This window comes from Gobius niger (genome assembly GCF_951799975.1).
Source record: "Gobius niger genome assembly, chromosome: 19".
Lineage (NCBI taxonomy): Eukaryota > Metazoa > Chordata > Actinopteri > Gobiiformes > Gobiidae > Gobius > Gobius niger.
This window is the reverse complement of record NC_136870.1, coordinates 11,710,679-11,735,154: the sequence shown is the minus strand read 5'-3', so window position 1 is coordinate 11,735,154 and position 24,476 is coordinate 11,710,679. Positions and strand designations below refer to the sequence as shown.

Below are 24,476 nucleotides of genomic sequence, written 5' to 3'. Positions count from 1 at the left end.
GACACTCCACGTTCCCGCCCGCTCTCACCCTGCCTCCTTGGAGCTGAGCATCTTGGCCCAGATGAGGTCCGTGTCGATGGGCTCCTCTCGGGGGTTGGTTGAGCTGACCTGCAGCATCAGGGAGTCACAGGGCGCCCCCGTCAGAGTGGCCAGCCCCTCGATGGCCCGCCCCGCCTGCAGGGCAAAGTACGACCCGTGGAGTTTGGCCAGCGCCTTCTCGATCAGCGCCACCCACAGCTGCTTCCTCTGGGCCTGGAGAAAAACAATACAAAACGAAAAATAAGGCCGTCACCCGCGAGTTAAACGTTCTGGAGCGGTGTCAAGAGTACAAGATTGGAAGCTATTATTTGAATGTACTTCATCATTACCACTGGCTTTGTTTTTTTTTTGTACACAGAGCTATATTTTGTTTTGACACGCCAGGCGGGAAACTATTATCACTCGGAAAGTGGAAAAACATTCTGGCCCATTTCCATTTTGATGGCACAATTTCTATGCATTTTTGAAGAGAGAAACATTGTATGCAAGACTGAGCTCGATATAAAAACTAAATACAAATCCGAAGTTGGTGAAGCAGTGTTTAAAGTATGAATAAAAATGTGCATTAGGAAATCCTATTACATCATCCATAATATATACTGTAAGACTCCCAACAACAGCAGCAAATAAATGAAGGGTTTCTGCGCAAAGTACCATTCGACACAAAATAGTTTCCATATAAGATTTAGATCGGAGACAAAATATTCATTCACATCAAGTCAAACTATTTTCAAATGTCATATTAATAACAGAGAGCATCATTCTTATCACAATCTCAGCCCTTCCTTTATTTTTCGATGGTACACTTCCCGCGCAGCCGCCACGTCCTGATAAATGCGTGCAGATAATAGATGACGGAGAAGGCGTCTGAGGCGTGTTTTGCCGGCGGTTTTGCAGTGTAAGACATGATCACTGATTGCCAGTTGATTAATTACACATCAAGGTGCCGTGGTCCTGGGAGAGACGCTCGTAATAATAAATTAACGGCAGTTTAGATTAATATGATAATGATACAGTGTTGTTAAAAGACGGAGCTGCTGCTGGAGTTTAGCTTCATCGCTCACGCAGACAGGCCCATGTGCTGTGACAGTGCACCTGAATGTCCAACATAAAAAAAAAACTTACTGATGTTCCTTTCTGTTTAATAGTTGAACTGATGCTAACTCACTCTGCTTGGAGGCCACTTGAAACAAGGACCATTTATTGATTTTATTGATCGCATTTAATCTTACTTCTACAGAGAAAAGTCAAATCCTCACATGAAAAAGGACAAAGGTTTCACTGCTAATTGAGCATCAGTCGTGCCCCTGAAAAACATCAGTTAAAGAAGAACTAAGTAACTTGTTTGCCTTAATAAATTATTTTCGTAAGTAAGTAAGTAGTAGTAAAAGTTAAGGGGATGAGTGGGGGAGTCTTTCATCTCCCCTGGTGTCTCTGGCCAGAAAAAAACAATTGCAACTTTTCTGCCTCCAGGTAGGAGCAATACACACTAATGGAATCACAAAGAAGATGCTAACAGGCTAACGGGCAAAGCTAGCTGCGGGCTAGCACCACTTAAACAGTATTTACAGCCAAGTTTGAGTGAAAAAAAATATCTCCATTGTGTAATTGGATGTACAATATCCCTCTGTCCCTTTGTCTTTTCTGTCAGTGTTGTATTTACTCACGGACAATTAATGAGTAAAAAAAAAACGGAACATGCTACGACACCTGCAGTGGCGCTTAAGGCCTAGGGGCATGAGTTACTTCTGCTTTTACTTAATTTTGCAATAATTTCATGATTATCAATGGCTGTATGGTGCTAATTTGTGACTAGAATTGAAGGCGCTCTAGTCCTTAAAACCAACAAAAACATAACAAAACAAAATAATTTGCAGTTCAGACTAATCTAATTTCATGATGCACAACTAATATACGGTCAGGTTCGAAGATGCCTGAGGGGAAAACAAAGAGGGAAAAGATTTACTCTTTGACCCATTACTTTAACGAATGTTGAATTATAAATATCTTTTAACTATTAAAGAAAGATACATATATATGGAAAGGAGCAAAGTGGTTCAACAGCCCACAACTACATGAGTAACGGAGAATGCCGACCATCATTCTAATGTTAGCTTCGTGCTACATGCTAACGCTAGCTTCGAGTGCAGTTTTTTTCACTTCGACTGCTGTGTCAAAAAAAACATCCAAATGGACCAGATTTTGACTTGTGGGTGAACAATGTTTCTAGTTCGCCTAAAAATGGTGATCCCCAAAAACAAGCTTCCTTCCCCCTCGGCTAGGCCACGCCTCCTTGCATGATGCGGTGTTGTCTCTGTAGCTATTGTAAAAACAATCATGGATCTGCAAAACTTTCACTGCATTGACATTTGCACACATATGAAAAAACACAGTGGGACAGACTTTTTCGTCTAACTAAAAACAGAGAAGTAATAATATGTGAGTTGCTGAAGTCCCAGGCACAATCTTTTTAATTCGTGCTAAGGGGTGATTCTAACATGCTGTGAAGATCCTTTGGGGCAACTTAAGGTCTAAAGAAGAAGCTAGTTCACGAACATTATGTGCCCAGGGAAAACACAAGTAAACGTGTCCTGCAAATCAGCCTGTAGTGACACACTGTTCCTCTTTTTAATAAACTGTGAGTCATGGTCAGTACCTGAGAGAAGAGGAGGTAGCCGTAGTCATCGCAGGGCAGCATGTCGTCCACCAGCACTGTGGTCCACGTGCCGTCCTTACACAGCCGGACCTGGTACGCCCCCTCCGGACAGATGGTGCGTGTGATCATTACCCTCTCCACCAGCTCGGGACGCTCGGCTAACACGGCCAACGCACTCAGGAACCTGCGAGGGGAGGCAGTGAGGCAGGGAATGGAAAGTTACTCTTGTGGCAAACAGATGCCAAAGAGAAAACAGATCACTGCTGTAATAATAACACATAACACTTTAAAAAGGGAAATGTTTCCAACCTATGAATGGTACGTTTTTATACTTTATCTTGTTTAAATATCGCCATTAGGAGGTCTTGCGTTGTTTTGATACAAGATAGGGAGCTTCCAGGGGATTCAGGTTATTATGCTGAAGTCTGATACTGTTTTTTTGCACTTCCATTTGCTTTTATCTATACTCTGGCTTACATGGAGGTTGTGCCTTTCTGTATCAGCTGGGCAATGAATGGAATTAACAACACAATAATTGAGCGCAATGTAATAGGTCTGCAACTGTTGTAAAGGGTCTAATTACTAAATGACTTGAAAATGAAGCTTTTTTACCCCATATTTTTCCAAACTATTTCCATTTTCAGAGTAAAACCTTCTGGGTGATAATAGTCAAGCAGGATTGTTGTTCTGTCAGGACTTTTACTTGCGTACCCGTTTTAGTACTCTATTCTCTGTTGACAGCAAAAGACAGAGTGAATTTAGATCGTGACTGATTGTGAGTGGCGTGTGTGGCTCCGTGGACTTCAGAACAAATAAAGTCTGACATGTTGAATTGAGGTAGGTAGAGCCAATTCTGACTGACAGAGGCAATCAGCGAGAGACCTGTCTACTGACAACCAGCCGTCAGACTGCAAACAAAGAATTAAACATACGTCTCAGCAAGTTAGGTGAGGCCTTTTTTTTTTTTACAGAATGCAATTTCCGTTCATTGAACATCAAACACATTTGATAGGGGAAGCTTTGCTGTCTTCTGTTCCTTATTACTGAAAATTTAGCCAGCAGCAGACAAACTCACATGCCTTTTCTAATTAAGCCACATGAGAAATCAACGGTACAATTGTAACCTAAAAATGCTAATTTCTCATATTGGCATATAGACGCGTCAAGGGAGAAAGTAATGATTAAACTTATAATTGGTTCATCAACTTTATAACATTCTCAGAACAAACGGCTGCAGCGTACAGAGCATTTAATTTTATTGTCCAAGTTGAAATTCAAATTGAATCATGATGATGTCATTCATTTACTAGGCAACTGTCAGATTTGTCTAACCTGCCAGTTTATGAAGGTACAGAAGACACAGAGGGCTGCAAGACTAATCCCAATCGAATTGAAACAGCAATTTCAATTGGGAAATCGCAAAGGCTATTTAGGTACAAAATGTCCTTTGCAAAAACAACAAAATATTCACTCTCTATGGTCACAAAGCACTTTATATGGGACAATTTACATCGACTCCACATACAGCGGTGGTGAGCCACATATTATGTAGCCATGGCTGCCCATTGGGGCAGATGAACAAAAGCCCGTCCAGTCTGCACACATCTGCGCCAACGGACCCTTCGACACCATCATTCATTCACTCACAGGCATCAGTCATCCCGGCTTATTGTACCCCCGGCCTGGGGAACGAATCCAGGACCTTCTTGCTGTGAAGTTCGAGTGTTAACCTCTGCCCAGGATAAAACCTGCTAATGCTAGCTAAACTATAATCAATAACAAAGCAGCTTAAAGGCGATATACGGGTGATAAATGTTCTTGAATTGTGATAAAATGAAAAGTTATCATCTCTTGAACACAAGTGGATATGTTTATTGTGCATCATGAACTTCATCTTTAGAATATATTGCAAAATAGTTTTGCTGAAGGAGTAATGTCCAAATAAAACTGAGACTTAATTATTTAACAATGCCTCCAGCCGATAGATCACCAGTCGTCTTTACACATGAAAACACAGTTCCCAATGTCATCATAATATAATATTCATGTGATTTTGTGTCAGACACGATTGCAAAAAAGAATGACGAGTGATTTTTTGCAGTCAGCTGGGGTTGACGGCTGGTTTATTAGGCCACAGCGTGTTTGAACAGCCAGCCAGGAGGAATTTAGGTTACATCCGCTTTGCAGTGGAGGGGATTTGGCCCGGGGGACGGTTATTTTTGATAAGCTCTGTGTGCGAGCGATGAAGGGAAACTTGTGTTGGGACGACGCTGAGAGTGACTGCTCATTGTTTTGAGTGTGGAAAAGTAAGACAGCGCCCAGAGGACACGCGCAGCAGAACAAGGGCAGGGAGATAAAGCGTGTGTCCAAACAAACTCATCCCTGTGAATAATCGTCCGTCAGGTGTATCGCTGCATCTGTCCAACTGGAAACACGCTCTGCTTTCATTTAATGCCTGTCCTCCCTTTAGGCGCCTGCACATTTCCGCGGTTTCCATCCTCGTTTTTATTCTGATGTTGAGTTTCTTTGTCACTGTTTACTGCCTTTTGCAGGATCAATGTTTAGTGCGACAGCTTGTTATTTTTTATTGTTGGGTTGGTATTGTTGTAGTACGACTCACTTTGTGTTGCAGGCAATTTGAGTGCTGAAATGATCAAAGCTCAAATACATGACCTCATCATATTGGTTGGCGAGTGCAAGAAGGATTGGGAGATATGACAAAAAAATAAAAAATATTCCCCCTTATATTGATCAACCAATTTTATATTAATAACAACTATAGTGCAGCTTTTACGATAATAATTCATGATCATAGACAATGTAGACCTTTGAAATAAACTTCCCATTGTCTCCCTCAAACTCCAAACCAGGTGCTGTTATTGTCATGGATTTGACTAAAAAGCCTCATGATGATAATTGAGAAGATTAATTAATTGATTAATTGCAATTTTTGATGATCTGCACTAACTACAGGTTGTTTATAAAGGACATTAATATAAGTGGGAAATAAACACAAAAACCCTGAATAATATATAAGGTAGACATGTCTTTAGTGAAGCAAATAATCGAAGAAATTGCAAAACCATTAGCATATATCTTTAATTTATCATTTCAAGCAGGAACTGTCCCAGACCATATGAAAATAGCTAAAGTAATACCCTTATTTAAATCTGGTGATAAGCATCATTTTAATAATTACAGGCCAGTGTCTCTATTATCACAGTTTTCGAAGATATTGGAAAAACTTTACAATACCAGACTGGAAAAATTTATTGAGAAACATAATCTGCTTGATGAGAGTCAATATGGTTTTAGAGGGAATAGGTCCACTGCAATGGCTGTATTGGATTCAATAGAAGAAATAACTAAGCAACTGGATCAAAGCAACATGGTAGCTGGGCTATTCATAGACTTAAGAAAGGCATTTGATACAATAGATCACAGTATTTTATTTAAAAAGATGGAGCTGTATGGGATTAGAGGGGTAGCTTTGAATTGGGTAAAAAGCTACCTAGAAAACCGAAAACAGTTTGTTAAACTAGGAGAACATTGCTCTACATATTTGGATACCACCTGTGGAATCCCCCAGGGTTCAGTACTAGGACCAACATTATTTATTTTGTATATTAATGATTTGTGCAAAATTTCTCATTTGTTTAAAGCTGTTTTATTTGCAGATGATACCAATTTATTTTGCTCAGGAGATAATTTGCAGCAATTATTAGCTGATCTAAATAGCGAAATTCTTAAGCTAAAGACTTGGTGTGATATCAACAAATTATCACTAAATTTGACAAAAACAAAGATAATGTTATTTGGGAATTATAAAGATGATGTACAGGTACAGTTAAATATACAGGGGGTAAATATAGAACGTGTTAAAGAGATAAAATTCTTAGGCGTTATTATAGACGAAAAAATAAACTGGAAAGCGCATATTCAATATATACATAAAAAGTAGCAAAAAGTATAGCTGTATTAAGCAAGGCAAGGCAGGTCTTAAATTCAAGGGCTTTACAAACGCTTTACTTTTCTCTTCTCTCGCCTTACTTGACATATTGTGCTGAAATTTGGGGTAATAATTATAAAACTACTTTACAACCAATATTCATCCTTCAAAAAAGAGCAATAAGAACAATTTATAACGCTGGTTACCGAGACCACACCAATCCACTGTTTATCAAAGCCAAGATTCTAAAACTTCAAGACATGATAAGTTTTAAAACTGCTCAATTAATGTACAAAGCTAAAAATAAGCAACTAACTCTAAAAATTCAGCAGTTGATTTCTGAAAGAGAAGGAAAATATCATTTAAGGGGCTTGGATCACTTTAAAATTGCCCATGCCCGGACATCCAGAAAAAGTTTCTGTGTGTCCGTTTGTGGTCCTAAAATATGGAATAAATTACACGTAGACCTCAAACGATGTCCAAATATCAGACAGTTTAAATATCAATACAAAGAATGGATATTCTCTAAGTATGTATCGGAAGAAAATCTCTGACTTTTCATGTTCAGCTGTTGCAAACCTGATGTTGATTGGTAGTATTCACACTGTATATGACAACTTGATTTAGATCACAGCGCTCAAATTACTGTTTTAAGGAAGCCTAAAAAGTAAATAGAAAAAAGAGACTGACAGTACTTAAAAGGGGTGGGAATAAATAAGTGTTTACTTCCCCCCACTCCTTTTCGGACAGCCTAATTTAAAATGTGCAAAAGGTAAAACAAAATTGTTTGTACTAAGATGTAAATGTATTGAGTTGCACGTCTGAAACTGAGCTCACAACTGCCACAATCATGGCAGGTTGTATTTTGAGTTCGTATGAGTTTGTGTTTTTATGTTTTGTTTATAGTCCGAATAAAGATTATTCATCATCATCATCATCATCATCATATCATCAGCTTCAGCCTGGTGCATTGCAAGGGTTAGGGTTAGCTTACATTTACCAGCAAATCATAAAAAGCACATATTAAAATAGGCAAAACTATATTTGGCTCTTTATTTTGGTTTTACACAAAAAGAAAAGCACTCGCTGAAGAACATTTGAGTCCACTTCCACACGATTGCAAAATAATGTGATTGCTATATAGTGCTCTATAGTCAAAGCCCTACACAGACGACGCATGAGTGTAATGTGAGTATGTAAGTGCCCACCAGCAGTTTCCCAGCAGGCCTTGCAGGATGTCTGAGGGCCGTGGCGTCCTGAAGACCGACCACTTGACGCTGCGGTCCTTGAAGTTGCTGCAGTTGATCTCGTGCGGACGGAGCCATTTCTTTATTCGCTGCTGGACACTGTCGCCTTCCGGAAAGCCCACGGAGCGCGGGCCGGGGGGGAAGCTGTCATCCACGAAGTTCACAGAGTTCTGATACGAGGAGCAGGAGATGGAGACACAGATATGACACAACATTATATTAATGTACATGACACTTTACAGTAAGGAAAATTTTATTACCTTGTCGAAATATTTTTTAAAAAGTTAATTAAGAACATTTGTGATGCTTTACTACTCGGATTGCTGCTTTGAAATGTGCATTGACTCCAGGACAAACGAGAACAACACAAATCCTTGGTAATTATTCATGTGGCAAGGGGAATGACACGGTTTATTGTGGCATCTCGCATGTGCACAGCGGGAGTCCTGAGCGCGCTGCCACATTGTATAACGGATACAGGACTCAACACAGGCCGCGTGTGAAGCCGCGCACTCTTTAGGACACGCTCCCCACTGGGCACCGAGCATTCAACGCAACAAACGCTTTTGGAGAGCCGCGTGAAACTGAAGCTCTACTGTATGTGTGACCTAGACTTACGCGGACATCTAATCTGGACACACTATCTGCTCATCCAAAACGCTGCTGTACTAACCCGAGAGGGCCGACAGCCTCACACGCACGTGCCCGAGCTATCCCGTTACGCCGCGTGGTGTCAGGAGTGGGCACGGTCAAGCGCTGCTCGAGGAGGCGACGCTGTTGACAAATAAGGCTGATGCTGACTGTTCACTGAAGAGTCAGATTCTGTTTAATGTAGGGCTGCTTGATTATTGAAAAAATAATAATCCCGATTATTTTAGTCATAATTGAAATCACGGTTGTCTTTAAAAAAAAGTATTTATTTTATTTATATATTTATTAATAAAAAAAACTATGCAGAATATTTTCTGAACAGTCATAAAAGTACAAATGATTTCAAGTATGCCTTGATTAGTATGCGATTAAGGAGGATCTGTTTCACACCTGCCCCCTGCTGGCCAGCCCTCACACATGCGCAAGTAAACTGTGCAGCGCAGCCTGATGACATCATCACACAGAGCTGTTTGTTTTTATGTCAGGCAAAAGCAGCCATGGCACGTGAAATGCGATGTGAAAATAATCCCAGCGCCATGAAATAATGCAAGTCTGCTTTGCAAAAAAAAAATTATGCTAATTATGCTAATTCTGTAATCGTTTAGTGTAATAATCGAAATTGTAATCGAATTTCGATTAATTGCAAAGCCCTAGTTTAATGTTACAAAAAAAAAGTCAATTCAAAACCAGGATAAAAATATACCAAAAGTAGAAATCTCCAACTGGAAGTCATGCTGCTTCCTTTGAGCAAGCAAAACTGTAAAGACACCGACACAAGTTTGTGTTTTTGTTACCAGCTCGCTTCCTTGGAGATGTTGCTGCTTTGCATAAGACTACAGGGAGCCAAACATGATGTTAAAATATGTAAGGCGTCCTCTTAATAATATCCTCTTAATAAATAACAGAGGTGGGAGTAAGTCACTAAATGTCTCGAGTCAAACTCAAGTTTTGAAGGTCCCAAGTCCAAAGCAAGTCCAAGTCATGGGGTCACGGGGTCAAGTCAAGTCGAGGCAGGGGGCCGAAGGGCCTACTTCAAAATGTAAACAGTCTTTTAAACATGAGCTTTTCCATGCAGTCTGAAAGAATAATATAAAATAATATTTTTATTTTTGTTGGTTTCTGGCAGTTTTTCTGTCAGTGGTTCCCTGTAATGTCCCAGCCCCTGCATGCTCGGATTTGCCCCTGCCCGAAGTAGATTCCACACAGCCTTCAGTCCCTGTGTTCCCGAAAAATAGCTACTAAATGCTATAACCGAACAGCCCCCCAATTTTTTGTCAATTAATCCAGCTCTTACCGTGTTGTACTTCTGGAGGAGCCTGTCTGCGCTATGAACGTCTATGAATCTGCACCTCTTCTCTCCATGTAGAAAACTTTTAATGCATCCAAAGAAACACACATTTCCTCCTGCCTTTGTATTGATTAGAAGCGCCGTCTCGGGAGGCCGAAAAAGCATGTGGCTAATTACCATAAGTAAACATAAATGTTTTAGCAATGAATCCTGTCTTTCAACAGTTACACTGAAATGAATAATAACTATAACGTCACCGCAAGTCATTGAGAGCCACTGGCCTCAAGTCCAAGTTAAGTCTCAAGTTACAAACAGTCAAGTAAGTCTCAAGTCCCGAAAATTGTGACTCTCCTTTAGTTAATCAATAGGAGCACATTTGGTTATGGTTGGCATGCTCTTCAGTGTTTTGTCTGTGTTGGATGAGGCTAAGTTTATAATCACTTTATGGTCTTTTTTAATTGTCTCATTGCTTCCATAAATGAAATAAAGTTGGATATCTGGCACCACACGGATGCAGTGTGTACAGAAATATATGGACAGTGACCAAATGATAGCCTTATACTCTACTGCAAAGGATTATCTATGGAATTATCAAAATGAAATTGAAGTCCACTCAAGGGCATTTGCATCAATACAGGAGTGAGGCTCTCATTTCAGGGGACCAAAGTAGGATGGGAGGGTTTGATGTCTGGGTTTCTCTGCGGGTAGATATCACTGCAGCCAATCGATTAAACTTCATCCTCCAAAATCCAGTTTAGGGCAAAATCATTTCAAAGCTGCCTCCTGTAGCTCAGTGGCTTAAGAGGGGCCTATGTACTGTACAACTGCGAGCTTATGCTGCTTTACTTCAGAACTCACAAGACAAAAGCGAAGAGAACAAACTAACCAGGCCACTGAAATCTCAGAGGTAAGCCAAATCCAGCCACGAAGCAGGTGTTAGAAACAATTGGAATCACTTTTGCTCTTCGGGAAACTCCAAAGACCCAACTCAAACTGAAATTTTATTGATTCAGTGAAAATGTTGCCCTCCCTCTTCAATAGTTACTGACCACAAGTAGTAAACAAGCACAGAGCAGTACTAAAACATCAAAAAGAGTACTTCTTTGAATTGTGCTCTTGTGGACAATAGCTTCCAACACAGCCGAGCGATTTCTCCCGAAAGACAAGGAACACAACTGGTTGCTTTTGAAACGCAACATTTCAAGAAATCTGGTGCAATAACACCAACATACTAAATAAAAAAGAATATTGTTCTTCCCATTAAGTATTTCACTCACACTTAAGTGTATTACAGGAGAAATATGTTCAGTGCAACATTGAGTACATGGGATTTTCGATAATTAAGATGAATACTTTAATATGCTCTTAAATGATTCATAGATCCCCCATTTGGCATTATAAAACATTGACTATAGAAATGCACACAAGGGCCATATCTGGATCAGATGCAGCATCAAATCAGCCACAAAAATACATCTATGACAAATCATTTAATCATTAATCACTTAATGGAGCCCTGACCCTATTTCACAGTAAGCCAATTGCCAATTGAGTGTTATTAAATCACACACTTGGTCGAAGCTTATTATTCTGCAGCATCCAAAAGTGGAAGTTGTTTTAGCTAATTCTTTGTCACTTTTTGCAAGCTGCAGATAGCATTACTTTGAAATTGTTCAAAGCAGGAACAGCCATAGCTCAGAGGGTGCTTTGAATGTTTCATGTAATTTATCAAAAATATATTACCTCTGCTTGAGGCATCTGCACATGGCGTCTGGATGTGGACTCTCGCTGCGCTGCGCCGACTTGGGTAAACCTCATCGCTGTTGCTGTCGCTGGACTCGCGCCAACAAACAAAGCTCTGAACTCACCCAGCCAATTCGAGCTAGGAAAACCTTCTGCTCTCCAAGAGTACACACAATTGGCAGCCGTACAAGCCCACTTTAGCGAGGTAAGCCTGTATCTGGACAGTGACATGCTACAGGCAAACTATTGATCTCCTAAAAATCTGCTAATGAGGACGTATTGAGCTGGCAGAGGCTGTGCCACACTTATTAGACCTACAACAAAGGCATCGCAGGGCGGCTTGGCGCGCACCACGCTCTGCCATCCAACATGCTAAACTAGGCACTGAGAAATGAAAAAGAGCGGCAGAATTTCAAGCATTAAAACAATTGATACAAAAGTGCTAAATCGCAGCATATTTAGCAGCTCCCACAAACACACGTTGCAGGACACGAGAACATTTCCAGTTCACAAGCGGAGCAGCTTTCTGCCGAGAGCGTTTAATTTTGGGGCTGAGAGAGCTACATGGTTTAGGGTGAGGGGATCTCACGCTGTGCCCCTCGCTCTTAAAAAACAAACACAGGGAGTTGAGACGGACAAACAGAGTGCACTCAGGTGAAAAAGGGAATATTGCTTGCTTGCACTGACTGCTTTGGGCTACACTAATATTGACTGGACTCAAAACATAGGATCAAGCAGCAGCCGAATCCAATATTTTGAACTAGTTTCAACAAAGTCCGGACTGTTGACTGTTGGTTTCTCATGAGATTTGACATTGACTGCTAAACCTGAACTGTAGAATCACATGCATTTCAGAACAGATTTGTAGGGGTTTAAATTTACAGGCTTATGATTCATCTCGTCAAGTGGTCAGCCTGAATGCTACTATTTGTCTTCCTCTGGTCCTATATTAGTCGTTTACACTTATGCAAAAGAGTTCACTTTGCCTTTGCTCTGCCCTTCACATCCTGACCCCTACGAGAGCGTGGTCGCAGATGATGCACTTCCTGATTACAGGCGCTATAGGGAAGCAAATCAGTCCTCTCCTGCCGCTAAAAATAGCCCAGTTCTAGGTTCACCTTCGCGCTCTTTCACTGCCACACAAGAACAGAGCACGGGCAAACAGGATGGGGCAGGGGTGACCGAGGGTGAAGTAAATTTAGATGTTATCAACAGCGAATTCAAAATTAAAGGGGAGAGATGTGAGCATTGCAGAGTTTAAGAAGGAGGTCATCCGCTTGTAGTCTAAATTGTGATCTTGATTTGAGGGAGACCTTGAGCGATGGGAAGTGGGCTCTTTGATACTGTATCTGTGCCTCTTTCAGAGCCAACATCACTCCCACGCTCCCAGCGGTGAGCTGTGGGACTCTCAAAGTAGCCATTAATAATGCACTGGAAAGCTCACTTGCTATTGTAAAGATGGCATGAGAGGTGCCAGGACGGGCCTTCATCAGAGATGAGCCGTACAGCAGTACAGCAGTACCCATGAAGTACAGGAAATATGTACTAAAAAACAGAGTAAAGTACCTGTGTGTCTCTAAATAGCAGCCAGGATGAATCACCCTGATGAGCCCTCCCAGGTGTCACACGCCTGACCTTACAGCCCTGTGATCTTGGAATACGATTATGTTGTTATGGCAACACACAGGAAGACCCTGATTGCAACACCACAATTAGGCCTTACACTTTAAGGCTGTCGCCTGAATCATTCCAAATACATTTAGTGTTTTTAATTAGGGCTGAACCATATTCAAATAACTTGCGATATGCGATACAATGCAATTCAATGCATGGTTTGTTTTTGGCTGAGCTTGCAAAAAAATGTTGTCGACCTTAGTCAGATGAAGACTTTAGTGATGTTGCGATATACTGAGGCTTCTTGCGATACGGATATTGCATCACCTAATATTGCGATACGACATTTTTTGCGATATATTGTGCAGCCCCATCTTCATAATTATACACGGTTCCATCCAGCAGGCTCGTCTACACTGAGAGGGGCCAGAACTATGTTGCTTTGTTACCAAAAGTTACTTTCTTCATCTCATGAAATTCCGTTTCAAAAACAGAACAAACAAGTTCATCACTGGTTTGAAAGACAAAGCCACATGAATCTTATTTAATGTGTCACTGAGTGACTTACCTCTCGGCAGAAGCTGACGATATTCTCCCAGAGCTCCTTGGCTTCGCCCTCATCGTTGCGTCTGCGCGCCTCCACGTGCATACTCTCCCTCCTCTTCAGAGGTTTTAGCACCTTGCGCATGGTGAGGTACTGCTGGGGCGTGTGGCACGCAGCACAGTTTTTGGCCTTGTTGTCATTGAGTAGAGTACATGCGGGACAGCTCCACTGCCCCCCCTTCTCCTGAAGGCCAGAGGAGGAGGAGCCTGAAGCAGAGGAGGGGAAGCCTCGCCCTTGTTTGCGTGTTTTATGTCCCGAGGAGGCTGAAGAAGAGCCTGTGCACGAGCACGAAGCAGATCCTGCAGAGAGGCCACAGGTCGCACAGCAGCGGGACTGGGACGCCTGCTCCTGAAAGCCATGGAGCTTTGAGGAGCCACAGGCTGAGCACTTGGCCGCCCCCGTGGGGTTACGCAGCGTGCACTTGGAGCAGGCCCAGGTGCTGAAGTCTGGGCTGGAGGGGCTGGCAGGGGTGAATCGCACAGATTCACAGCCCACCAAGTCAATAAGGTCAGCACCGGCCCGGGACGACCGGCATGACTCACACTTTGAGGAGGTTCCTGTGTTGGACACAGCACAGCTGGGGCACTTCCAGGTGGAGGAGCACGAGGACGGGAGATGGGGGGGCAGTGGGTGGTCTTCTTCTTCTAATATACTGAGGCGTTTGCTGGGGTACGAAGGCTCTTGGGGCTGAGCGTGTTTGGGCTTGGCGGGTCGTTGTGGCCCGGGCTGTGGGGGCACGATGGCTGTGGAAGGGGACGTGGGACTGGGGGTGTTGGTGCCGGGGTTGGGGGGGCGTCCAGGAGGGGGCACTTCCCTCCGGCTGCGTGGCACAGGGTTGTTCTGTAAAGACGAGAAAGAGGCAAACGAAGACTGAGACTGTGGGGGCTCCTGAGGGTCACAGGGAGGGGCAGGTGGAGAATCATCTGTCAAGTCAATGAGCAGCGGAGGAGCCCCTGCACTGTGGGCTGGAAACCCCAGCACAGGGGTCCGCACCTCAGGCACCACCAGAGCCTCAGGGGGGATCTTGGGTAAGGACAATTTCCTGGGCCCTCCACAGGCAGAGCAGGACAGAGCCACAGGGGTGTTGTGAAGGGTGCAGCGAGGACAGGCCCACCCTGAGTGCTGGCCCTCAGGACGCCCCACCTCTCCGTTGCTCTCAGAGCGCCTCAGCACCTCCTCTTTGGCCGAGTGCTGTATGTGCGGCTCCAGCAGCACTGAGGGGGTGACAGTGGGGGTGGGCGATTGGGAGGGGGCAGAGGGAAGGCCGTTGGCAGTGGCAGCGATGGTAGTGGTGGGGGGAGTGTGTGTGGCAGAAGACGGGCCGAAGCCACACACGGAGCAGGCCCCGGAGCCCTGGGGGTTGTTGAGGGTGCAGCGGGGACAGGCCCAGCGGTGTTCCTCGCTGCTGCTCAGCCTCAGGATCTGATTGAGGTCGGGCTTTTGGCGTGGAGCTTCACAGATGGAGCAGCGGGGCGCCGCGCCGGCGTTCAGGAAGGTGCAGCGTCCACATGACCACTCACTTCCTCGCACCGCTGCTGCCATGGAGCCAGGAGAGTGGGAGTGGCTGCAAAACAAGCACAAGTACTTCAATAAACAGCAATAATTGTCATTTACAGAGTCAAAAACCTGAAATGCCCCATTATGAGCGGTGGGATGTTGGACAGGGCAAGTTTACCATTTCAGAGGACAAGAGGCAAACTCCATTTTCAATAATATGGGTCATAAAAATTGTCATTTTGTTGGCTTTGCTGAGAAAGAAGGAAAGAAAATGGGTGGTGTACTGCAAAAGAAATACATAACAATAGTGGAAACCATTAGCTGGAACAGACAGGAAAAATCAAATCTCCCTCGTGGGGCAAGAAGGCCTGCAGATCTATACTCAGGTCACATGATCAGTCTGAAAGATCCTACAGAGAGGAAATGGGAAATAAGAGGCAGCTCATGATGGTAAGGGCATTTATATGAAAAGCATGTCACATGGGTTCTCAGCATGACAGGGTTAAGTCAGTAACATGTTTTAGACTGTAAAGTGCACCAAAGGGTTGTGGTTTCAGTTTAGACAGTAGGTCTGTGCTGTTGTATGCAGTGTGCCTGTGGTCGAATCAAAAGCCTATTGATTTTAAGCTGCATACTTGGCCTTATGAGTGGGCGAGGCTCAGCGGGATATCTCTGGAGTGAAGGGATAACCTGGAGGACAGGCATGAGATGCTGCCTGAGCAGGAACCATAAATGTCACTGTCACTCAAACTGCTCATGTGTGAACACACGAGAGGTGGAGGAAGAAGAGCGAGGAGGTGGAAGGGCCAGTGCAAAGAAACTGTGCTTTATAATGATCATATTGTATGCACCTATACTTAGAAAAATGGCTCTGCGAGAAATGCTCTCAATGCTCTCCCCATGGCAGCTCAAACCTACGCAGAAGTCAGAGGTTCTCAAAAGTGAGGGTTTAATTAGAGATCATTTTCATTCGACTTTGTGTAAGCTTCAGTAATGCATTTTAATAGTTTTTTTTTTCTGGTTTAGACATAGTTTAGTCCAATTTCATAAGCAGTTTAGTCCACTCCTGATAGGATCTTGATCTAGGGCTGGTGGTACTTGGAAGCTCAATTATGTTGGTGCTTAATGTGAAATGAGAATCTAAGTCTAGTTACACCCCTAGAGCACCCCTTTGGGAAGACAATCAGTCTCATAATTAACATGATAATGCCGTCCATGCTGTTGTGGTTTTAGCAATGGCATCAAACTACTGTTCTGAAAATTCAAATCAGAGATATTTGAATTGCTTTTCAGCATAACCTGATCGCTCAAGTGTAAAGGCACTGAAGTAAATTGATCTGAATAAGGATTACTGAAATGGAACATCATTTAAGTCTAGGAACCATATTCTCACACTTTCTATAATATTTACGCAGAGGTTGAGTTGTTTGTCACAGCTTTACTAAATGAAAGCTTTTAAAGATAATAGTAATGATGAGCATTTTTAGAGTATCTCCCTTCTCTGAAGCACCGAGGATGCGGGCCAACTCTTCTGCCCTTAGTTCAACTCCATTAAACCCTTTGAAATCAGGCGGATCCTCTGAACCCAAGGGAATCTTTTATAGACACTGTGCTTTGCTCTCTACAGCTCCTCTCCCTCAGGTGCTAAGAGAATGGCAGGGACTTGCAGAGATGCTAATGTGCCTCTTTGGATGCCTGGTGAGCGGGCCTTTGCCGCTGGGTGCAATGATGAATGAAATTGTGTATGTAGTAGCTATATTTATATGAAACTTTATTCCGGATGCATTTTGAGGCTTTGTGTGTCGACGGTGGGCGAGTACAAGTACCAAAGTCATGCTGCTTCTTTGTGCCACATTCATTTTTTACGGCTCTAATGTGCTACAACATGAAGCCGATCCCCCCCAGAGGAGAAGGAAACCAGGGTTTTCCAGTAATTCAGCAACAAAAACTGGATTTTTGGGAAGGCTCATCGACACATGAACCACCAGTAGCGTTCATCAGGCTGTGTGAGGTTTGAACTCGAGAGCAAAACAGAAAGCAGTTTATCACGGAGACGTTTTATTATCCGCTGGCAAGGACATTGTGTTTTGGAATATTTGTAAAAAAGTACAGTCGATAGAATTTGTAAATAATAAACTGAAAATCTCCTGAACCTGAAAATTTAATACAACAAATCACCCTCTCAATTCTTCCCTCTTTCTGACTGGCCTGCTCGTGCGATGACCTTTGTCAATCCTATCGCCTTAATGTATCCAAAATCCCGCCGTCCTCGATCCACCCACCCCGCATCCTCACAACCCGTCACATCAGCTGCATGTGAAAGTGACATCTCCGAGCTCCACGTACAAACAGCAGCCATGACGACGACAACAACAACAAGTGTCTCTGCCCCGCGGCCATTTTCACACAACTGTCAAGGCTCTTTCATCTGCCACCCGGAGAGCAAAGTCGCCATGTCAGCCGCGCGCTCGCTTCGTCACCGCGATTGCTTTTGGTCACGGTCTGGAACAAGCGGAGCTCTATTTCATTATGCAGTAGTAAAAGTCCTGGCTCGATTTACCGTCATGGATTAGCCTGAAAAAATATTCGAGGACGCTCTCCTGATCACGCTACTATTATTATTTTCAAGTTGTAAAAAAGGCTAGCCAAAAACACGCTTGTGGCTATACAGAAAACGTAACAGTACCTCCTTGGCATATATAAGACTATTAAAACCAGTCAACTCTGCTCTTAAGGACGTAAGACCTTGCATAATGTTAAAGCAGTTCCGCTTTACTCAGCATTTTTGCCCCATAAAGGTGAATGGAAATTGCAACATCTCACTAATCCGGCCTAACATGGGCTTTCAAATCCATCGGGTATGACATTTATTTATTCCAAGCGCACTACTTTTGTAACAGGGCGCCGCGGTTTGGGGGAAGGAACATCTAATTGTGCTTTGTTGTGCAGCCCTACCATGAAACCGACTGGGAGAGCGACAACAACAACAACAATAACAACAACAACAGGGCGAGACAAACACCGACAACCTGCATCCCCTAAGCCCCACTTAAAGATTACAGGCCGGCGTACATGCTTCAGACTGGTCCGAGGGCACACATAAAGCCTTTGTCCTTGGGCCTGTGCGGACCGGAGCGCCTCTCAAAGTGCCCACTTCAGCTCCTCCAGCTCCACTGTGTCCTCGGCCTGGGCAGACAGCCAGCAGCTTACAGTGCAGACAGACGCATGGACGGAGACAGCGGGAGGAAGAGGAGACTTTAGCGGCAGGGGGAAAAAGCCATCTCATCGCACAGCCTGCGGCACATAAAGTACCTGTTCTTACTCTCCATTCATTTAGGTACGTGCTCAATGGGCCCAGCACAATTGCGCGATGCTTGGCTGGCTGTGAGACAATCAGCGCGTCACTTCAGCAGACTATTCTGAGCCCTGTAAGACTCTCAAGCAAAATAAGGAAAACGGTGGAGTCATCGCAGAGGCAAGGGGCGAATTAGAAGGCGGAAGGGAAAAGTCCATGGGTAAATGTTGGGAATTTTCCTCCGTATTGTTGCTTCATCACACTTGGACACTTTCAGGTGGGTCTTGCTCCATAGAGATGTGATTTCTTCGGATACAAATCACAGTAGATACGGCAGCGCGTCATAGAAGGGGGCGTGGCTTCACCGAGGGGGAAAAGAGAATCTATTGGGAAGCACAATTTTCAAGTCTAAATCGTGTTCATATGGATATTTTTTCACAGCAGATTGTTCAGAAGCAAAAAAATGGCATTAGCATTAGCACGGTGCTATCATAAGGCATCATGTTCGCACTCTCCATTATTTATGTATTTATGGGCTGTTGAACCACTTTGCTCCTCTTCATGTCTGTATCTTTATTTAGTAGAAAACTCTATTCATAATTCAGCAACTGTTAAAGTAGTTTTTGAATAATTAGAGAAAGTTAAGATTTTTCTCCAAATTGTTTTCCTCCTCAACTGCTTACAAACTTCACCATATGTGGGCGATTCCAGAGATGCCGTCTGTATCTATCAGTCGCAACTGGAAGCTCCACTAGGGCATGAACTATTTTTGTTTTGTTTTTTGGTTTACAATGAGCGTAGAGGCATGTTTCACTTTCAGGGAGCAAAGTAGAGCTTCACTGTCATGGTCAAAACAGCAACAAGCCGGCATGTCACACAATAGTTAAAGAGGGGGTATTATGCTTTTTTCAATCACATAGCACCAGTCTATAGCACACTACAATGATGACCAAACCTTCTGTTGGTCTGTCAATGCAGTAAATTAGAATAACTGCCTTGTATAAAATTGCTCTCTCAAAATGGCTGTAGCGAATGTCTTGAAATAGGCCTCTGTCTCTTTAAGAACCTCTGACCCTTTCCCTCCACACGCTGTCTGTGGCATCAGTGGGGAGGGGGTTCTGCTGAGGAGCAGTGGTCGGTTACTCGGCTGGTGACGAAAGCTCGGAGGCGTCTCTGGGAGGTGGGGGCGTTCCTAGGAGGACTCAGGCAAACCTATCCCTAAAATGGCTGCCATCAGAGTTTTTACAGATTACTCAAAAATACGTGAATGTGCCAAGGCAACACTTCAGGCATGTTTTTAATGAGGGAATGACATAATAACATGATGTAATGCTTGAAAAAGTCGATTTTGCATAATACCCCCCCTTTAAAAACTACTACAGAGCACACAACGTTCTCTTTTTCACAAATTCCTGCTACTACATTATAATGAAAGAATAGAAAATGTGTCCATCCATCACTATAAGAAGCACAAACTTCCACCAAGGCATTGATTCCAAGATGTAGAGAATCCATGAGGTCTGCTTTTCAGGTGTTATATTATGAATCAGGCATTCAGACACAGAGAATGTTTGGTGATTAATTAAATGAAAATCGAATTGTGTTTCAAGTTGAGGTCAGTCTAACAAACTAGCCAAACAAATTAAGCTCCTATAAATAGAGGAAGGAGGGGGGAAAAAAACACAACAAACTCTGGTGGAGGTAAAAGTAAATGACCATAATCACCAGTAACAGCTATGGCATTGCTGAGCATGTTGGCTACCCACAGTTTACAGTTTGGACTCCCTCCACAAACCGGACTGTGCTGCAGGATGGAGAGAGCAGAGTCTGGCCAGCGTCTTGTTACTTCACCGCGAGACATTTGGCCTTTGTGTGACTGTCATTAGCACTGGCTTTCTAAGGTTGGCTGAAATCCCAGAGCCCGCGGAGAAAACATGCTACGTGCTTTCTCCGACGGGCAGGGGAATTTCAAAAACATCTCAACAATAAACAAGCTAAGTGCATTTTTATTGCTCCCAGTAATGTCGAGGAAATAGTGGACATTTTTAGATGGACTGCGTAACTTATTGCAGCAGCTTTCCAATGTGTCAGTATGGGTTAGGTTAAGGCTGCAAAATAAACTCCAATTGAATCAAAATCATACTCTGAATGCCGCAAAGGCTGCAACTCCTTGGGTAATACTTTGTCCTCTGCAGATAAGAAATTATTCTCTCTTAATGGGGTCTCCTTAACCTGCTATCCTTGCAGTTCAACTCCACAAACATGTTCTGAAATGCTTACTTTAAATCATATCCTCAGAATAATTCAAGACAAATCGGTTCTGAAAGCCACGATTAGGGCGAAAAAAAAATTGCATGCAAAGCTTAATAAACGGAACATATGCCCATCACACTGCGCCTCTAATGAATAGAGGGCCCACATTTGTACGGGTCGGGACATGAAAGTTGTCAGCACCTTGGAGAGCTGCTGGAACAGATGGCCCGTCATTCACAGCCCCGCCAGTGTCACAAAGGCTTTCTACAACACTTCATCTTACAACTTGCAATGTCTGGGCTTTTTCAGAAGCAAAAAGGTTTTCTGAAAGCACACTTGTCATACAATTTACACTGCCAGCTAGACAAATGTTATCTAAATTAAACAGGGAACGGGTTTCCGGCAGCAGCGACTGGAGTTTGGATGTGGAGTGCAGTCAGCAGGAGCGGTGGATGTGCCTTAGCGGGGGCTCTCCCTCTTGAATAATGAGAAGGGTCGATAGATGCAGCTCAAGGCCGGAGGACAGTAATGAAAATAGAAAATGCCAACAGGACTTTGCAGTAAGGACATTTTACAAACAGGTTACTGTTGAACCTATTGTGATGTTATTCCGGCTTTCCTACAATGCAGTTGTTTTTTGCAGCAGTTGCTTTGGCAGTTCTACGGAGAACTGTTGTATTTGGTTTGTGTTTCCATCCACTGGAATGTATTGGGAAAAGAGCAAGTAAATGTGACTTATTAGCAGTACTATCATCAACATTGTGCAAAACTTGTAGTGTAGTAAAGGTGAATGGACAATATTTAGATTAAACTTCAGGCCAAAATAATCTGTTTTGATGTGGATTGATGACATTTTAAGGATTTGATTTTTGTTGCATGATTGGGCATGTCCCAGCAGCCACAGCCTCATTTCCAGTAAAGCTAATTCCATGTTTGACCTCAAATTTTTGTTTAGGGTTTCATGGCTTGGTTGAGAGAACGACAATGATCATGACTTAAACTGACTATGTAAAAGTTATGACCCACAGTCTCATGAGATATTCCTTGTTCCTGTTGAAAACCATGTTTTTTATTCAGATTAGTTCTGCCAGAGAGAGAGGAAAGTGATGATGTCTGTAACTGATCCTGACAGACCACCGAACACCATGTCCCGCTTTTGATTTGGTGCCGATTGGACCAATATTCACGGATATAATCGCCTCTGAAGTTGGTAGAAAAAGGTCGACAAAACATTATTGCCAGTTATACTCGCTTCTAATTACCAAGCAATCAGTGCACAGCACACAGTGTTCACTCAAACATTATTGTCGGAAAGAGATTTTCCCAGAACTTATCTATCCAATATAAAATCAAAATACTCTCGTGGACCCAATATTGTGCATCGTCTCACACAAAAATGATGAACTGCACACAAAAACGTTTTAACAAAAGCAGTGAAAGATGTGCAGACTCCATGGCTTTACTGTACATGAATATCCTCCCGTGCCTCGTGAGCTCTCTGCATCAGCCGTTATTTAGGTGCCTGTACGTTTACAGCCCACCTCCAGTGAGCTGCTGTGAGGAAGATATGTCCTTGATCGGATGCTGCTAACTTTGTCTCCTACCATTCTGCATTTCCCAGGCTGCAGGTAATTTCCTCACAGAAACCACCAGTTTATCTCCCATCATGGTAAGAGAGGCTCACCTCCCCAGGGCTGTATGAATGCGTTGACAAACACTCAGTCTGGGCAGAGGAGCCTGTGTGGGGCTGATAACTGGAGGAAGACAAAACTCGGACAGACGTCCACCCAAATAAAGTGACTCACTCCTGATAAATATTTACACGCTCAATTTTGCGTGCTTTAGACGTGGGGATGGCAGCTTTTGGGGAGCTCGATAACAAAACGGTAATAACGTGGAGTGCAAATAAGCTTTAGAGCTTCCTCGTCCTTTCTCCACTCAAACAAGGCTGACTGATGCTGCCAGCGGAAAATAAGGAATCGGAGTTGAAGAGAGCACAGCTTGTTATTAAAGATGAGACTTATCAGAGGCTGTGTATCAGACAGCTGTGAAAATGGATAATACATTGCAGAACATCTCACACACACACGCCTGACTCCGGCACCAGTACTTGGCCCTCAATGCTTTGTTGTATTCAGTAAAGTTAAGAATAAGGTGGCTCTGCCGCAGTTTTACCGGCAAATAACATGTGTTTATAACTTCTTCATCCTGGGATAGTGCTGGCAAACTAGGAGAAACCTTTGCACTGTAGCACTTCAACAAACACTGTGAGCAGGTGATGAGTCAGACTAGCTAACTCCTCGTGACATCATAACATTCTTAAGAGCCTGTAGGTAAAAACAAAAATATGGTGGTAACTATGGTAACTATTAGAATGACTAATAACATAGCCGCATAAAACAAACTGGCACAAAGTTTCATGTCTTCTCTGTCAGCACATGCAAAAACACAAATTATTTTCGGTCCAAAAGTGGCAACAACATTCAAAAATATGTTCTTGAAGTTTGTTAATCCGAATAATGATCTGGCTCTAGTGGATTTTTAACTTCTCTCAAAAAAGGCACCTCTCCTAAAGGGTTGTACCATTTAACACTGACAGGCGCACAGACCTTATTAATAACCAAGCAAACAGAGTAAGAATTGATTACCGTCAGTGATTAGTTCAGTTTAAATGAATATTTACGATGGACATTATGAAGTCAGACAGACAGACTGCTATTATTGAACTGCCCGGTGTTACTTACCACAGCAGACAAAGAGTCTTTTGAAGCGACTGTACATGTCCTTAGGCCTAAACATTCCTCCAAAGCAGCTCATTGAGGCAGGAGAGCAACTGTTTTTAAAAACCCCACTAAATGCTCTTCTCTTGTGAGGATGGGCTCACGGCGATGTCCCTCAGAAACAATGGGGACGTTGTGTGAATGCACAAGAGCCTCTCTCAGTTTGTCTATGGACCACAACACTTCTGTACAGCTGCGGTGGTTTTTCTGTAAGCCCGACCTACATGATCATAATCGGAGCATTTTACTAGCCTCATGTGCCCGGATTTCTATTAACATTTCAACATAAGCCTTAAAAATGAAATGAACATAAGACAAAATGGACAACAGCTACTGACCTCTGAGGTGCCCTTAGTGAAACATTCATAAGCCAAACCCTCCTTTTTTTATGAGTGTCAGTGGTGGAGGCAGTTGGAGTCTTCTGAATCTTTAAACAGAGGAAGCTGTCAGGGTAAGTTGGAGGATTGGGTAAGGCCAGAGAGGCAGTGGGACCGGGGCAGGATGCTACAGAAACAGTCTGACAGTGCAGGACTTTTACTGGTCTAACACAAGCGCTCCAAGGGGCCACAGGAGTGCTGACACAGCTCTGCCACCAGGAAACTATGCAGCTGAGATAGGACACTTCTACTTCCTCTTAGAAATGCACACATTTGACTCACAGAAGATGGACATTCACAGGGGACAAAGGGACCTCAGGTAAAAGGTAAAATAACCTGACGTCCTCCTTCCGTTTCTATGCCATTGCGAATCTCTCATGTCGGTAACTGGCAAGGTAAAAATTTCCCCCAATTTTTTACCTAGGCTGATTCTGCAAACTCAGGGAATTTTAGTCCCGTGCCAATTGTGAAGTCTAAATAAAG

General features: G+C 43.2%; 1 protein-coding gene across 3 annotated transcripts in view; it reads right to left on the bottom strand.

Annotated features, from left to right (window-relative positions):
- capn15 (calpain 15) overlaps positions 1 to 24,476 on the bottom strand; it is a 43,882-nt gene that overhangs the window by 9,844 nt on the left and 9,562 nt on the right. For 2 of the 3 annotated variants that reach the window (XM_079576740.1, XM_079576739.1), the window contains exons 2-5: positions 13,756 to 15,355; positions 7,853 to 8,061; positions 2,696 to 2,879; positions 29 to 252 (exon numbers count right to left, since the gene is read on the bottom strand). In XM_079576740.1, coding sequence (XP_079432866.1) covers positions 29 to 252; positions 2,696 to 2,879; positions 7,853 to 8,061; positions 13,756 to 15,333 — 2,195 coding nt within the window. In that variant the 5' untranslated portion in view covers positions 15,334 to 15,355. Of the gene's footprint in view, positions 1 to 28; positions 253 to 2,695; positions 2,880 to 7,852; positions 8,062 to 13,755; positions 15,356 to 23,580; positions 23,704 to 24,476 lie in introns of those variants that run through there. The other variant, XM_079576741.1, reaches the window with a different exon arrangement.